Source organism: Diorhabda carinulata, chromosome 7 (assembly GCF_026250575.1).
Source record: "Diorhabda carinulata isolate Delta chromosome 7, icDioCari1.1, whole genome shotgun sequence".
Classification (NCBI taxonomy): Eukaryota; Metazoa; Arthropoda; class Insecta; order Coleoptera; family Chrysomelidae; genus Diorhabda; species Diorhabda carinulata.
This window is the reverse complement of record NC_079466.1, coordinates 4,406,502-4,423,873: the sequence shown is the minus strand read 5'-3', so window position 1 is coordinate 4,423,873 and position 17,372 is coordinate 4,406,502. Positions and strand designations below refer to the sequence as shown.

The following is a 17,372-nucleotide window of genomic DNA, read 5'->3' as shown; positions in this document are numbered from 1 at the left end:
GAAAGATAAGATATATGACGCAAAATTGAGGTGGAGACAAAATTTCATCCACACTCACTGTTGACATAATTTACTCATAAAAAAGGAGAAGCAGAATTCTAGGTCAGCACTGGTGGGAAAAGACGAAATAATTTGTTGAAGATGGGAATATTTCGTAGAAATATTTTTCATTTCACTTTCATATTATATATCTAAGAGGATTGAGGATGTTGTAATATTAACACGTTGAAGATAAGCGAAAGGAACCTATGACTTCATGATTGCGACAGCGACACCACAGTAAGTTTTGAGGCGTAAGTTCAAAGGATTATCTAGCTCGAAAAAATTTTTTGTGAGGAATTTTAAGAAATTTTTATTTCATAAACACCTTGTAAATTAATATTTATCAGTAAGAAGATTAGTTATTGTGGTAAAAAGCGAGTGAACAGGATTAGAGTAATCAGAGGATATCGAAGTAGTACCTGGAAGGAGAAAGAGTTGCTTATAATTGAGATGGAAAGCGAATATTTAATAATTACCTGTTTTGAGTTTGACAAAGTTTTTACATATGTGGATTTGCTTGAAGTAAAGATTGTTCACGTTTTTGAAGGATACTATTATTTTATATATACTAAATTCAATTTCCATTAATTTTTACATTGTTTTTTAATGTTTTAAAAATTTTAAGAATCGTTACCTAAGGGATACTAGTTGATAACAGGACTGATTAATTGTTAATGGGATTACCATCAACAGTGATGTGTTGAAGAAAGAACTTTTTATATTGGGTGCACTACTTTCCAATAGCCATCGTATCAATGCCTGTTGAATTCGATCTTATTTGAGCACATATGGAAATATATGTGGTTTTTCACAGTACAACATTCAAACTTGATTCAAAAAGCTATACAGAGGTCGGATAAAGTCGGGTAACGCCCTTGAAAAATCGTCATAGGTCCGGCAACGCTGTCGAAAAATATTAAAACGAAGCATGTTCGTGCTTCAGACAGTATCTCTGTGTCCTGATAAAACGTGTTCGTCGAGTAGACGCGTTATCGGAATGAATAACCGAAACAAGTTCACGCTTCAAGAAAGAGTTTTTTCGTACGTCGTATCTGCGGATAAAAGCGGATTTCCGATCTCATCTCTATGAGCTCTATCTGTAACAATTACCGACTGCAATTGAGGAAGAATTTGAAACTCTTCGCGGACATCTTGTCATACTTCGCTGAACCCGCCTCTCTGTTGGAAAACATTGCCGTAAATGCATTTATTAAGATGGGCATCAATTTGAGCACTTACAATTACCTTTTGTAATTTTTTTCAATAAATTCATTTATACTCTGCATATTTTTCTCCTTACCTATAGAAATTTGTTGGCTGACTTATACCGACCTCTGTATAACAAAAAACAAAAGATATGGAATCTTGAAAATATGATAAGAATTTTCACCAACTTTCCTTTTTTGTATGTTTCAATTAGCGACATTTATCCTGAGCGTTTTATTGCTTCCAATAGTTAATTTGCATCCACCGCTAAATGATTGGACTTTAATAGTAAAACTTCAAAACTAAATTTTATCAATACGATAATGTTCTCGTTAATTCGGGCATACAGTTCATGATCTTTTTTACCATATTAATTTGTTTCTTAAGTTTATAGTTTCTTTTTATTTCTTTCCAAATATGGTATGCCCTAAAAGATCCTCTATAAAAGCTTGAACTATCTGTGTAAAAAGCAGTTTGTGTATGATGGTGCAAGACATATTGTAGTGACAATAAAAGTTCTGTCAATGCGCCTTACGAGTAACTGATGTGAAGATGTTTTTTTTTTGTGGTGTTTCAATGCTATTTTCCTTTAAATTTAATTTCGAAGAACTGTTTATTGTGTTACTAATTTGAAATTACTAATGCAAAATAAATTCTGTTCATAGTAAATAAAGAGAACTCGGGAATTTAAGGTAAGGGTAGGAATGTTGTTTACTGAAATATAATATAACACAAAATATTTGTTATAACGTAATAATAAAATTATAGTTTGTTTTCTTTTCAGATACTTACAATATACCGTCCGCATCTAGAGGTTTCCATGGTTATCACATGCAACTACGACCTGTTCATGATTTCCAGGATTTTGGAAGCCATAACGGTATGATTTTATCATTAGTATTTTATCTTTAGAGTGAGCGTAAATACCATCCCAATCGAATCTCACAATTCTCGAGATGATCCGAATAATTCAATCACAACATGGAGTTTCACTTATGCGAGAGAAGAGATCAATTTTTTTGTACAAAAGTACCGAGTATTATGCATTTAAGTAGTACGAGGATGATTTTTCACCGTAGAAAAAGGGTAAAAACTGATACTTCTGAAGAAACGAAATCGCAATGGGGTTATATTTTTGGAATTAATAGACTCTCGACCATTTAGTAAGACTGGAAAAATTATTCGGAATGAGCATTATTCAGTTTATCCTGGATCTTCTCAACTGGTCTGAAGATACTCCGGAGAAAACTATCGAAATAGTTTTGCAGTTACTGTAAAAATTTGTTAAGCAGATGATTTTTTCACGTGTTATGTTTGAAAATGTATGTACATTGTTGATTTACATGAAAAATACCTTTTAGCAGTTTCGAAAATATTTTAAGTATAACGGATGAGACGTCCAAACAATTGTAGCTATATCTTCTAGTAACCTATATTCACGAATTATGTAATAACATATGTATCGAAAAGAAAATTTTTAGTTTCTTATTTAGGAAACAATGTGCTATCACCCGGTATTACGAACAACAGCAATATTATTGGAACATCATCCTCTAGAAGTAGAGAAGAAGACAATGAAATAAAGAAATGTATTAAAAATTATGTATGAAATAAAAATAAAGTACTTACATTTATACATAACGTTTGTTTTCATTCAAATTTTTGTTTAATATACTTGTATTTCAATATTATGATTATTTGAGAAACGAATATATTCAATGTAGTGCAGCTGTGGAATTGGCAAATTTTCACTAGCATACGAAAAATGAGTTTAAGAACCATACTGTTGACTACTAGAACTACACCAATACTCAGATAACCAAGTTATCGAAACCGACCGAATGTCATTGAAGACGATAACTTGGTTATCGAAACACACGACAATGTAATTGCTGGAGGTTAGTATTAAACAGTATGTTCAGTATTAGATTTCAACTCAATTGTATTTTCAGTTTCTTCTGATTGAAATTCAAATTGTTTTTTCCTAGTAACATAGCGTAAAGTAGCGTGAAAATCAGCTCTCGTCACAAGTGCAAACATAGTTTTCAGTGGAAAAACTACAAACCCTAATGCAAATCGATAACCTGATATACCCTCCTCAAAATAAGCAAATCTTAAATCGTCATAACAACGAATTTAATATGTGAACAATATGAATCAGATCAAACTCGACTGTTTTCATTCGAGACACAAAACCAGTCGCCTAATAGCAACTTCAAGTATACAGCACCGGCTTAAGTACGAAAATATGATAATTAAAATCAAAGAAGATGGATAAAAACAACATAAACAATCATTAAACCATCCCACCAAACAACTCCCCACAATCCTACTCATCCATTACTAAACAACAAAAAATAAATTTCCCAACAAAACAACAAGCGGAGTAAAACTAGTAGAATAACCAATAATGGAATGCGTTTATCTATCAACAAGTAGTAAACGAGATCCTTACCAAATGCAATAGAATGATTAAAGTCAATAACGAAATTCTTCCTGTACGTAGGCTTACAACACCTACTGAAAGACTACTTTTGCTACTACGTTTATCCAACTATACCTCACCAAATTATCCAACAAGAACTTAATCAATTAGGCCATTCAAATCATCCAATAGTTATCCTTATTAAAACTCAATTAGACTTTATTCACCAATCCACGTATCAATTATTTGGGTCCCATCACAAACCGGCATCCCAGGAAATGAAAAAGCAGACAAATGTGCCAAAGAAGCAGCAGACAACAACGTAGCAGCGACTATAAAGGGAAAATCGAAACAAATGTTCAGTGCAAATGGTAAAGTAAGTGGAACAGGAAAACCATCCGTCTAACCATGGAAAAACAGTTTTAAAAATCGTACGAACCAAATAAAAATCTATCGTTTAAGGCTAGGGCACACTAATGTGAAACACTCATATCTTTTAAACCGAGAAAACTCACCAATATGTGAAACTTGTAACGATAATCTGAACGTGCAACACTGATAGTTGATCTGTCAAAAGTACAAACTAACAACTTTCCAAATACCATAATTTCTCTATTTAACAATAATTGTAATACCGCAGACTTAATCAAATATCCAAAAGACACTCAACCGTATCATAAATTGTGAACAACTGACACGTCGCGTCGCTAATAACCTTTGAAGTTGATGCCACAATAAATATATGAAAAAAAAATGTATCTGCAAGTCACACGTTGCTTAGTTATTTTACTCAGTTGATTTCGACAGTTTGGCAAAATAGCACACAACATAGGTGACATCTATGTGGAAAGGTTCATAATAATGTCGAAGGTCTTATTTGTTGGACATTCAGATATTAAGACGTTATTGTGTTGCACTTAACGCACTTTAACGTGCACTAAAATCGTATTCCATTTGACGAAGACTCAAGATGATGTATATGTCGTTCTAAACAGCATTAGCAGATATATTGACAGCGGATCTTTCTGTTCCATATCTATTTTTATTTCCACTTTTGTTTCCACAAATGGTTATTGTCTTAAAAAATATTGTTCGTTTTAAATAGTTTTCGTTGTATCTACATGCTAAATGATGCTTTCTTCCAATTGTGTCGAAGATTTACAGATACCTAGAGAATTTCTTGGAAACATAGGGAAACGGAGGATTCAGAATAAAATAAATTCCAAATGCAAATCCTTTATTTGCATTCACTGCCTTTATCAGATTGGAGACACAAATCTCAATCAAAACTTGCATCTGCTTTAGTCTGAGAAATGTGTTGTTATTTTTCCCAATGGTTGATATTTAAAGTAGATTCTTCAGGGGTAAGAAGTCGGTGTTGTTATTTAGTTTATACTTTTGGGAACGTTCTTTTATAATCTAGAGTTAAATGTTTGCCATACGTACCTTACGTACTTTACAAAGAATATCCATGATTCACGAGATTTTTGATATTTTTTACAAAATAATTGCACAATTTTCATTATTCAGTATTATTTAAAAATTATTTTTGTGTGTATTAATGTAACAAAATAATATAATAAGTATCATCAATTCTTCAAGAGCTGGTAATAAATTGACTGAATAAAGGAATTATATCTTTGTTAATACAAAGCCCTGCACTTCACTCTAAAAACTAAAAATTAACTAACACGAAGAAAAATGACCAGTATTTAAAAATTTTATCAAGAAATGTAATGAGGTAATTCAATACATTGTTAAAATACTAAATACTCATAATTTCGATATTGCATTGTGGACTACATACTGGTTATTAAATATTGAAATTCACCTATACGAGTGGAGAAGAGCTAAATTCAGATCAAGTAATGTTTCCAAACCGAATGGTATCGCACACATATCATGTGTCTGAGAGAGCAACTATAAACAAATACAAACCTGGAGCTAGTCGAAGTTATGATCTACTTATCAAAGAACAGTTAATAATATAAGACAAGAATTCTTTGAGATTTTCATCTATCAACATGGATATTAATAACTAAAGCTGTTGGAACAAACAGATCCATCCAGAAGAATGGAAGATATTGGTGACCTATAGCTTCTCAATAGCATATGGACAGATAAATGTAATTGGACAAGAAAAGGTTTTGTTAATTATCATAACCTTCAGTAGTGGGAAGCTAAATATTTAATCCACTTTGAATATTTTTTGGAGAAAAATGGCTAGAATTATTTGGAGTTTCTGGAAAATTATCCCTCCTTATTTATTTAGAAATTATACCAGTTCTAAATGGAAATAAACAAATTATTTTCAGAAACACATTTGGCAGCTCAAAGGAACATCTTCCCCGATATATATTTATTTCCAATTTGTTAACGAAACCATAAATTTTTTAAATCTTTGTTGGTCACTCGCGTTCGTTATCATTAAAACTGTTTTATTATACTGTAGTTTCAAGATCGAACTCACTTCTGTGATACGTAGGCAGAAAGAGAAGGAGTATTTTAGATTACAAAGCTATCATTATGGCTTTTGAGATTTTATGAGGTTATAAGAAAGATATATCGAAAGATACGGTATTATTATATTGAACCATGGAAAAGAAGCAAATATTTGGCAAAAAATAAGAACTAAACACAATGTGTAATGCTCATGAAACTATGTAAATAAAATTTCAAGTATAACAGTCTATAATAGATTTATTCACGTAGGCTAACGAAAGATCAACAAAATCCTTTAGATAGACAACTCGTTTCCAGTTTCAGCGCCACCACTTGGTTTATTAGCAGTACTAAACGTGCATGGAAGCAGTTTCCTTTCTGCTTTTGGCCGCATATTTCACATGCAAATTTTAAATTCAAATTTCTCGTCCAGTTATTTTTCGAAACAATTAATTGAGTTATATCAACCAAAAGATCCTAATCACGAATTGTTTCGAAAAATAACTAGACGTAAGCTGGTCTATAATTTTTAATTATAGGGAGAATGGTCTACAAAAATGAAATAATAAAATGAGACAAATGAAAGTTTTTTATTATATTTGACAAAATACAAGATTAACCTATAGATAAATACATTTTACGTATATATTAGATACCATATCAACCGCGACCAAAAGAATCTATTGCGTTCCCCTTTATTGCTCCTGTAGCTGACAGATATCTTCGTCTTCTATTTTGTACGCTTCTAGGTGTAGTGCTCTGGAGCTCCGTAGTGTAGAGGGGACAGTGCACTAGATAGATACATAATTATTATGAATCTACCCTTATACCGGCTTTTTTTCTTGAGTGTTTGTATACCATTTTAAACAAGACATCACCATCTTCTAATCTTTCAACCACACCTTTCAAATCTATAAATTTTTTCACATAATTGAATAAACCCATATTTATTATAATATTCAACTTGTCAGTTAACTTTTCGAACGTATTATAGTTATCACAAAAAAGAAATTTATAAATGTTGATTCTTTTACGTTTTTACCCCTACTGAGAGGTTTGGTACTTCAACGACAACTTGAGAAGTTGAGGGCTAAGACCCAGGTGCAGTATCTCTGACACAAAAAAAGCAGTATGGTTCTCACACACTAGTTGCATTTGTTGTTGTTTTAAAGGTTTACATTTAACTTACAGTTAAGTCTTTAAAGAGCTGTCTTCTTCATCCATATACTCTAATAGGGCCTAATGGAGTACTCGCAAGTATGTCTACAAATATAATTAGAGAAAGTCATATAGACCTTTATTACTAAAATCTTGTAAGTACACCCTTTATATCTACCTTCAATTTTTACAGTGTTTTAACGTTTTGTTGAAGTGGTACCTTTTACTAATCCCAAACTTTTACCATCGCATCTTCACTACTTATTTACGTGCTACAATAAAATGAAAAAGTTTTTCTTAGTAGTCATCCTTCCCTGATCAACTACGGATCCACTATATTATGTTCAATGTCAAAGTTCTGTGATTGGCTGGACATCATAGACCCTAGGGCAGGGATGGGGAAACTACGGCCCGCGGGCTGTCTCCGGCCCGCAAAGCGTTGAAATCCGGCCCGCGACCATCAAACAAAATTCAAGTACAGCTTTCTTATTATCAGAAATTACATTATTATCAATTGGCAGTAATGGCAGAGCGCGTCGCACATAAAACAACATGTGCGAGCGCGGACGGGGATATGAGCGAAAACCGAAAATGAAGCTCGAGTAGGTGCGTCTGTCGTCGAACGCACTACCCATTTGAAGCAACTATTTTTTAACACCAGCAAATTGGAATTTTATAAGTCTTTATCTAGGACAAAATACCCAAATATAGTTGCCTATGCCCAGAAAATAATGGCTACGTTTGGTACAAGCTATTTGTGCGGACAAACGTTTTCAATAATGAAACTAAGAAAAACTTGCCTTCGTAATAGGCTTTCGGATGACTTCCTTTTGTCATTGTTAACAATTCAGCATTTCAATGGAGCCGGCTTATGATGAAGTCTTGCAGAAACAAACACAGTTCCACATGTCACATGTTTCCACAAAGACCAGCGCCCCTCAACCTTTTACTTCGCAGCTAACTCGAGATCATTTAATTGCAATTGAAAATGTTTTTTATATTGCACAATAAGTAAATGTCACTAGTTGTACTGCTATTGTTATTGGTCGCAAAAATAACTATAACAAGAATAGGCTTGTTTCCACTAAGAATAAATCGGATGGTTTTGTGTTTCTAATGATTAATCATGATAATTAGTAAATAAAAAAACAACTTTTCTACAAAAATAATAAAAGATTAATAACATTTTTGGAAAATAAAATCGACAAAATGAGGCGTTTAATCACGGGACATTAAACAGTAACCAGGTTATTCCGAGTTTTCAGCAATTATTGTTAAATTAATAAAGTTCGTTTTCAGATTAATCCTGAAAGACAGGTATAATTTGCCATGAAATCAGGATTAAACAAAGCAAACTGCAGTAATTTGCCCAAAATTGACGCAGTTATGCTTGACAAATTTTTTGCATTGAACACATACTTTTGTTCATCGAAAGTCCGCAGTGTTAAAACTTATATGTAAGTTTTATGTGAAACAAACAAAGTCTTACTTAATTAGCAGTTACCAGTCAGAGAGTCGCATTTACTCACTGTGGAATGAAAATACTTAAATGATTTTGAGGTTAGCGAATACAAAGTTTAAATAACTTTAACTTAATTGAGTCGTAACATTTTATATGTTATGTTTGTTATATTATGGTAGATTTTGCAAAATTCATTCCTTTTACTATACATTTATAAATAGGTACATCAAGTTTTGTTTGATACTTACATCAAAATGATCTTCACAGAAATAATTTGTGGAATAAAGTTGATAAAGTAGGAGCATCTTGTCTCCTTGCCATTTTTAACCACTTTCTTCGTATTCCTTCATCGTTTGGAATAATTTGTCTGGCGTTTTTATCGTTGACTTTCACATTGGGGCACTATACAGTATTTATAATACGAAGAATTCATTATTTATTAAAAAACACAATTGACTGTTATAAACAAACACATTGTGTGACGTGATTCAAGACTCCATGACTGTCTTGGCCTTTTTCGCGTTCAATTTCAAATTTATTTCTAAAAACTCAAAATACTTACGTAAAAAACCTATTTCTGGGGAGGAATAGATGCTAAGCTATAGTTTTAAACTAATTTCCAAATTTTGTCAACTAGCCTATTGCAATTGAGATCTTATAGAGCATCAAGTTAAACGAACGGAAATCGGAACTGATTAAATACTTTGGAATTTTATTCTGATTGAACCAAACACTCAGCGATGCAGTTATTGTGCGTAAACTCTTTGAAGGAGAATTGATAGGTGAGAGAACAGATTATGGAAATCTACTTCGGGTGGATAGCGAAGAAGCTTACATATATACGTCTCTTGGATTTCGATGTGATCTTCCACGCTCCTCCCCATGATGTCTTCTCTAATACTCTGGAGGGGAGCACATTGAGGTGTTTTCCCGTATACCAGTGGCCAGCAATCAACTCGATCATTAGCTTTAGTTGATTTTTGCCAGCTTGATTGAACTGTCCATCAGTACCTACCTTGAATGCATTACTAAACATTAATTACTATTTCGTTTAATTTTCAAATAAACTAATCATACCAAATTAATGAGATATCTACTAGTTACGATTGTGAAAATGAGATGGAAATACAGTCAACAACAGATACTACAAAAAAACCGAATGAATAATACCAAAAATAAAGGCAAATATTATATGTGCAGCTGGTTATAATTTAAATGTTCAAGAATGTACTATTTCAAGGTTTATTTATAATAATTCAATATTTTTGGAAGAAATCATTATATTTATTATAATCTTATTTAATTGCAAGTCTATTGAATAAAATTCAATATCTCATAATTCATTACCTGTTATATTATTACTTGAATAAAAAGTATTGTGTTCAGTTAATACAGCAATTCATTTGAATAATTGTCACTATGATCTGGCATTAAAGTATTATTTTAGTAATTAATTGCTTTATGATATTCCATTTTCATGTAACCACGGTTCAAACAAATATTCCCGCAGCGTCGTTGTACTAGCCGTTCTCCTTAGAAAATTAAACTACAAGAGGGGTGCAGCTTTACCACCCGGGGTCTGTTGCTATAGTTACGTGTCCGCCATATTACTCTGTGGACGGGACTATTCTTGATTATTTAAGAAAAGGTCTTTGACCATAGGGTCCTTTAAGGTATAAACTAAGTTATGGGGGTTCATCTAATTGATGGATTCTATAGAGGGTTTGTGTTTAACAAAACGAAATTCTTTTCACATACAGGATGAAATGACTTCTTTACTACATTAAGGCTTGTATAATTTGATTCTTTTAACTCCAAATTATTTTTTAAATGTCTATGATTAATAATTCAGTAAATTATTTCTAATATTGTGATTTTGGGATTGATCGGATATATTAAGTTCACAGTATCTTCATCAGGTAAAGTCATTTTGCTTTTTACTTATCTAATTGTGATAAAACACTTTATCACTAATTCAATGAAAGAACTAACCTTGTATCCGATTGGATGCGCATTTTACTTTTTGAGTTAACTACGTATTTATCGGATTTATGTCTTTATACATTCTTGAAACGAAATGTGTGTCACCATGGATTGGGAAAAGTTAAATCTCAACGTAATTAGTGAAAAGAAACTAATTTTCTGATAGAATTGCAGCTACACATCTTTTGATTTTGATAGTGAGCGAGATGGATCATTTGAGTCATTATTATGGTAAAAGGAGCCAAGATTCTTTTAGTATAGTCCTAAAATAAAGGAGCTAGAGATTGCGGAGTTTTAAATCTAAAACAATTTATCAAGTTCCGTTGAAATTGGAAATATGTTGAAATATGCTAGAGATTTCTCTTAATGTATTTAGATTTTTACTGTTAGTTTCCACAATATGACAAATTATTATTCAATGCATAAATATAATATTCATTCGTAATCTTCTAGAATAAATAGTATGAAAAAATTTGGAAATTACGGCTGTAATATTTCATAATCAAAAGCTCGCTGAAAGTGCAAAAACTTCATCAATTGTTGTGCTTGCGTTTGTTGTAGTTTCTATTGAAAATAGTAAATGAAGAATTTACAAATTCGGTGAATGTTGAGAGATCTTAATTAAAATCTCCACAAAGTATGAAATTATCGGGATTTAACAAATTTTTGTGTCGATCTATAGCAAGTTCAAATGAATCCATATTTATTGATCGATGTTTCTAAATATTTATATGATGATACTTCTTTTTATTTGATGACTACCAAATGAAAAGGTCATTGAGACCGAATGTTGTATATGGAGATTATCTTGATTTTTAGCATAGTTATTGTTCCTTGTTCTTTTCGTCGATCAGAATAAGGGTTGTATGGGAAAAATCACATTTTGGTTGATTTGATTGATTTTTTTCTAAAAGCTATACAGAAATCAAATGCATGAAACCCGAGCTTTTATTAGGAGATATCACTGCTACAGACAGACGGACTAACGGACAAAATGCTGATAATTTTAGTAAAAATTGCACTAAAGTAATAAATTTCAGAACAATGAGAACTTTAAACCAATTCATAAAAATGTTTATGATTTTATACTTTAAATACGAAAAAGTACAGAAGTAAATTAAAATGCGTCATATGAAGCATGTATCAGTGAATAAGTACTGATCAATGGTTGAGAGAATTTAATAAAATATTCTACAAATATCATTAAAATAAGGATTTAATCATATTGTACATAATTTGACATCTCACCACGTCCGATATTTGATCAAACTAAAGATGATTTTTGCTTCAGTACTTTAGCTTGCGGTCCATCAATCTAATTTTTCTGTTCAATGTACATTCATTTGATTATGTAGTAGATGAGCCGATCTGCAAACAGAATGTTTCATAATATTTCCCGTATTCATCACAACGATTATAAAATATTCGATCGTCATTGATACATTACATACTATCCAAAAATTCTCAAATCTTACGGTGTAAACCAAAAACTTCCTCTTTTTTACTATCTTTATCATAACAATTAATTATTTTGATAAATAACTGCGATGGTGAAAATTGTTTATAAGACTTTGCTAGATAATTAATAATAAAATTATGAATTTCATTTAAAACAAATAAATGATGGCTAGATCTTTTATTCACTATAATTGAAGTGCTTGGTAAAGTCCAATTGCCGATTGATGTCAGATGTTTCAATTATATGGAAAGAAAGAAAATTCATAAATCTCTATTGGATCAGTGCTTAATTGCTCTAATATCTTATTCTAGTTCGATACTCTGATAAGATTTCAAATTTAGACGTGTTTCTTACAACGTACATATAATCGCTGGACAGGTAAATTGTTTTGGAATTCAATTTATCTTCATAGAACTACGCATTCCGATTTTTTTAGTAATCATAATACCATGAAGACATTTCTTTTGTCGTATATGTATTCGTTGATATAAATCACCATTAGTGACGGTCTCGCCGCGACCAAAACGATCGTAGTCCTCATGTAAAACGTCCAAAAGAGTTTTTCAGTAGCTGTGAATACTTAGTGGAATACACCAAGTTCATTGGATAGTATGATATTTTTTTCGTATATGTACTCATTGCAACAAATCATCATTCGAATGTGCTGGTATTCAAAATGGAACCGCCTATATTTGAATGGACTTCTGTGAACAAGTTAGATGTTATGTGGTGTATTTCAATAGGCAATCACAACGATTACTTTCACGGCCACGGTCTTTACATTACTCTTAGTCCAGAGCCCACCTAAGTCGAATGGATTTTGAAGTGTTTTTAACATGGTAAAACAGGAAGCGAAAGCTTCTAGAAGTTGTATTACTACCACTTTAATTTAATTCACATTGAAGTAAAATAAAAATTTCTTCTACGACAATAAATAAGGAATTTGGGAGTATTTTAGAAGAATGTTTCAGACAGTACTAATAATATCCCTTATTGTATCAAATACATAATGAAATTCCAATGAATGCTATCTTTGTCCCTGCGATTCACCTACTGATATGGGTTGCCGCAACCAAAACGATCGTAGTCTCCATGTAGAACGTCCAAAAGAGTATTTCTGTGGATGCCTAGTGGAATGCATCAATGATAACACCGTTTTGTTTTAAAGTGGCTGTGACAATTCTTCTTGAAAATTTTGACATTTGATCTTGGGATATGGGAACCAACATCAAGTATTCTCTAATCCATTACTTTGACTGTAACTTAGGTTCTGTTTTTTTCTTTGAACTATATTCATTCTGTCCAACTGGATTCATATTCCTAGCGACTGCTTTTAAATAATTCAGTTAAATCAAATAATAAATCATCAGCACTCACTTCAATTACTCAAATGGCGTTGCTTTTCAATTTTCAGATTCATGCAATCTATCAGCAACATCTGCACTTTGCACTATCTTACTACTCAAATATCACCAAGCGAACATTTAAGGTATTGATATATCATAACAATAACAATTTTTAAAAAATTTTTCATGACAATCTATTAAAAATCTCAAGTTTGAATAAGTTATCAGATAGAAGATGTTGCCATATCACCTAGGTGTAAGTAGGTGTAAGTCAATTCACCACCATTAGGTGGTTTGATTTATGCATTTTATACACTTAAAAAACATCCTATATTCGGTTAAATGTTAACTAAAAACATAGGAAATTCCTTAAATTTTCTATTACATCAACATTGTAAAACTATGTGTTGGGCGGCGTCACCTTCAGTTTAGTGTGTCAATCTGATGTATTGTCGGTGTGCGCTGTAAATTTTTATACTCAGTTCCTTACAGTTATTTTTATAGATAGAATGGTTAATTCTACAAAATTGTGTGTTTCCTCTATGTAATTCTTTTTCTCGATTTATCACAATTAGTTATTTTGACAGTGAATTTTTTTTGGTGGTCTTAAGAGGACACGAACCTTCGAAGCTCAAAGTATCTCGCACTGACTTCAACAAGCAAATGCTCATCACAACCATCAAATCGAGTAGAGATATAGCTGGACGTGTACTAGAATTCACGATTCGCATCTTAGCTTGCACAAAGTTTACTTTCATTTTACACTAACCTAATCTAACCATACATTTATGCTTATTTTTCAAAATACTCTAAGTCTGGACACTTGGAAATATCCATAAGCTTGTTGGATACTTAAATACAAAAGATTTTTCGTGAAAGTGGGCCAAAAGCACGGTTTCCAAACTTGGAGTAGCGGTCTTTGTTTAGTACAATTCCTTAAGTATTGATACGTTGCTTTACACCTCTCTCTCTCGATTTTTCTGGCAGTAGCAGCAGACAAGTAATATTTCTCTATCCATTTGGCTGTTATACAAATCAATAATCCCAATTTCTCTAAATTTTTGATAAACTGTCAACTGGAAGTTGTTCATAAGATAAAAATACCTATGATGATATAGAAACCGGTCAAAACTAACCATAATTTCATTTATAAAGTATCGAATTAAACTAATAAAGGTGTAATAATAAATTTTGCGCGAAAAAAACATTTTTTATATACTTCACGTGATGTAGGTACGAACTTTATTGGTAGCCCTAGTTAGCGCTTAGATTCCTTATAGTATAAATAACTATTATTTCCCATTTAGAATCATTTCACTAATATTACAAAACCTAGACGCGATTTCACTAAAAACATCGTTTTAGACATCATTATTATATATTAATTATATTTTGAATTCAGTTTTCGATTATAATGTTCAGATATTAGTTTGAAACAATCAAGAAATAAATATGCTGAAATTACTAAACTACATATTCGAGTGAGAATAAAATACTAAATGTACCTAATCAATTTCTGTAATAAACTGTACAATATTTTTGTAAGTACTATATATTAGAGTAAACGATGAAATACTAAAAGATATACCTTGATACCAAACCTAAAAACAAACCAAACGAAACTATAAATCAATTGTATTTTGAACAATATATTTACTGTATCTGCAATAAATTTCCAAAATGTCATATTGTCCATTTAAACAGATTACTGATACACCTATTGAAAGCTTTGTTAGTTCAAATGCCGCACAATTTAATAAATTAGATGAGAACCATTAAAAGATTAGAAATGACCTCTGGAATGGTTGTTGGGGAGACGTTTGCCATCATCATTTTGTCTACAGCCGCCATTCCGTGAGAATTATGGGCGAGTCGAATGTGCGTAAGTTATGCCTGTAAACAGACACTTTACATAACGAGATGTTAACTCCAACTGCGCCCTTAGGTATAAGGGGACCTATACAAGAGAGATAAGGTATGATGATCATAGGCGTAGTGATGGTGTAAATAATTTTCCCTGGGAAAATATTTGAATTAATTGAAATAATGTTATTGTTGTGTGGATGTTTAACGTTAAGAAAAATAATTTTTATTATCGGTAAACTAATTTTATAGATGACAATAAAAACGTACAAATATTTTCAACGCTTATATTTCTTTGTTACATTATTTATTCTTAACATTGCCGATTATTAATCATCGACTCATATTTTTGAAATATGTAGAAAAGATACCAAATCAAACACAATAATTAAAAGCGGCGAAATAATTATCTATTACAGCTTCCATACGTTACATTTGTAAGTAGATTGTTTGCACCATTATAATCATAGGGTATGAGAGATGGAATCATTTTTATTAGGTTCAGGACTTCTTGGATACGATTGAAGATGTTTATCATCATCAGATCATATTTAAAGTATTATAGTATTTATATATAATTCGACAGCAATTTAAAGAAAGTGTGATTTCTTAAGGTTTTAATTTTTCAATAATATTGTCTCGCAAAATTACACAAGTTGGTAGAAACTGCCACCACCTCTTCATTTGTACGAAATCGTGTTTACCAACAAGATTTGAAACAGAAACTAATCAGAGGGAGCAAATTTGGTTATTATGAATGATAAATTATTAAGCAGGTCATTTGCATATATTCACTTTATTCCACGTTTATACGAACCTTTAACATCATCATTCCATGGAGCACTGTCACAATAATATTTACGTCACTTTTCCTCGATTTCTTGTATTGTTATTACAAGTAATTACAAGTACAACGTTTTTTAGGGCTTTATGACATCAAACTGTTCTCATTAATGTATTACCTTAACATTTCGAAATTTTCCTTTTTAACGTAGTTAAGTAGACTTCCAAAAATAGATGTTGACTAAATGTGTAATGGAATTAGTTATCATTTTTATTCTTTGGATATATCTAATTAAAATTGTTGTCGCTAAAAAATGAAAACCCCTTTAAGCAAACTTGGTTCTGCGCATACTACTTTCAGTTATTTAAAACGAGTTTGGTAACAGGTTTTGCGGTAGAAAATGTCTACAAAATAATAGAGATAATGAACTTTTTAAACATTCCACACTTTTCATTGCGATTATATCTATATGCTTAATTTAAAAACTAAAATGTGAAAGCAAAAGTAAAATTATCAAATAATGTGCTTAAGTTCATAGTTTGTGAGAAACATTTAAATATTTTCCTCATAACGCTTTTCTATAAAATAAATGATGCCTCAATGTGCCTATTTTCATTTTCCAGTTTATGTATCGCGAAAGAATCTAATAATGTTAGTAATTATACTTTGACTGGTAACGGTAATGATTATTTCCAAATGTTAGACGATTCTAACAGACATTCTCTTTAACGCAACAACAAAATAAACACTTACCCGAGGTTGAATCTGGCAACTTGGGTGGCCATAAAATCCGCGAATAACTGCAATTCCCCAATGAAACCGTTTTTCAAATATGATCGCGTATGTCATTACTGGTCTCACACAGGTCGTGTATAGTTTGACTTTGTTCCTGGTAGTCATATATTTATCCCGCCAAATTACATCTCTCAGATACCCTAACATTAACGACGCCTTTGTTGTTTCAACTGTTCTTCTTTAGATTTCTATTACTTGTTATGTTCACTCCTAAATATTTAAATGACATCACTTGTTCTACACTCTGATCGTATATTGCAAGTTTACATCTTCTCGGTTCTCTGGATTTGGTTTTCTTTAGGGATATTCGCATGTTAGAAGCTTTCGCTATTTGTTCAAACTTATGCAATAGCCTTTGTAGGTTTTCTTCGTCTTCTGAGATGATCACTGTGTCATCAGCATGACAT

At 31.7% G+C, this 17,372-nt stretch overlaps 1 protein-coding gene across 4 annotated transcripts in view; it reads left to right on the top strand.

The window, feature by feature from the left end:
- LOC130896264 (homeobox protein abdominal-A homolog) overlaps window positions 1-17,372 on the top strand; it is a 159,976-nt gene that overhangs the window by 112,768 nt on the left and 29,836 nt on the right. The window contains exons 3-4 of one of the 4 annotated variants that reach the window (XM_057804240.1): window positions 2,033-2,128; window positions 2,742-2,875. The exons of 2 other annotated variants lie outside the window; for them this stretch is intronic. In XM_057804240.1, the coding sequence (XP_057660223.1) occupies window positions 2,033-2,128; window positions 2,742-2,857 (212 nt within the window). In that variant the 3' untranslated portion in view covers window positions 2,858-2,875. Of the gene's footprint in view, window positions 1-2,032; window positions 2,129-2,741; window positions 2,876-17,372 lie in introns of those variants that run through there. One more of the 4 variants, XM_057804236.1, reaches the window with a different exon arrangement.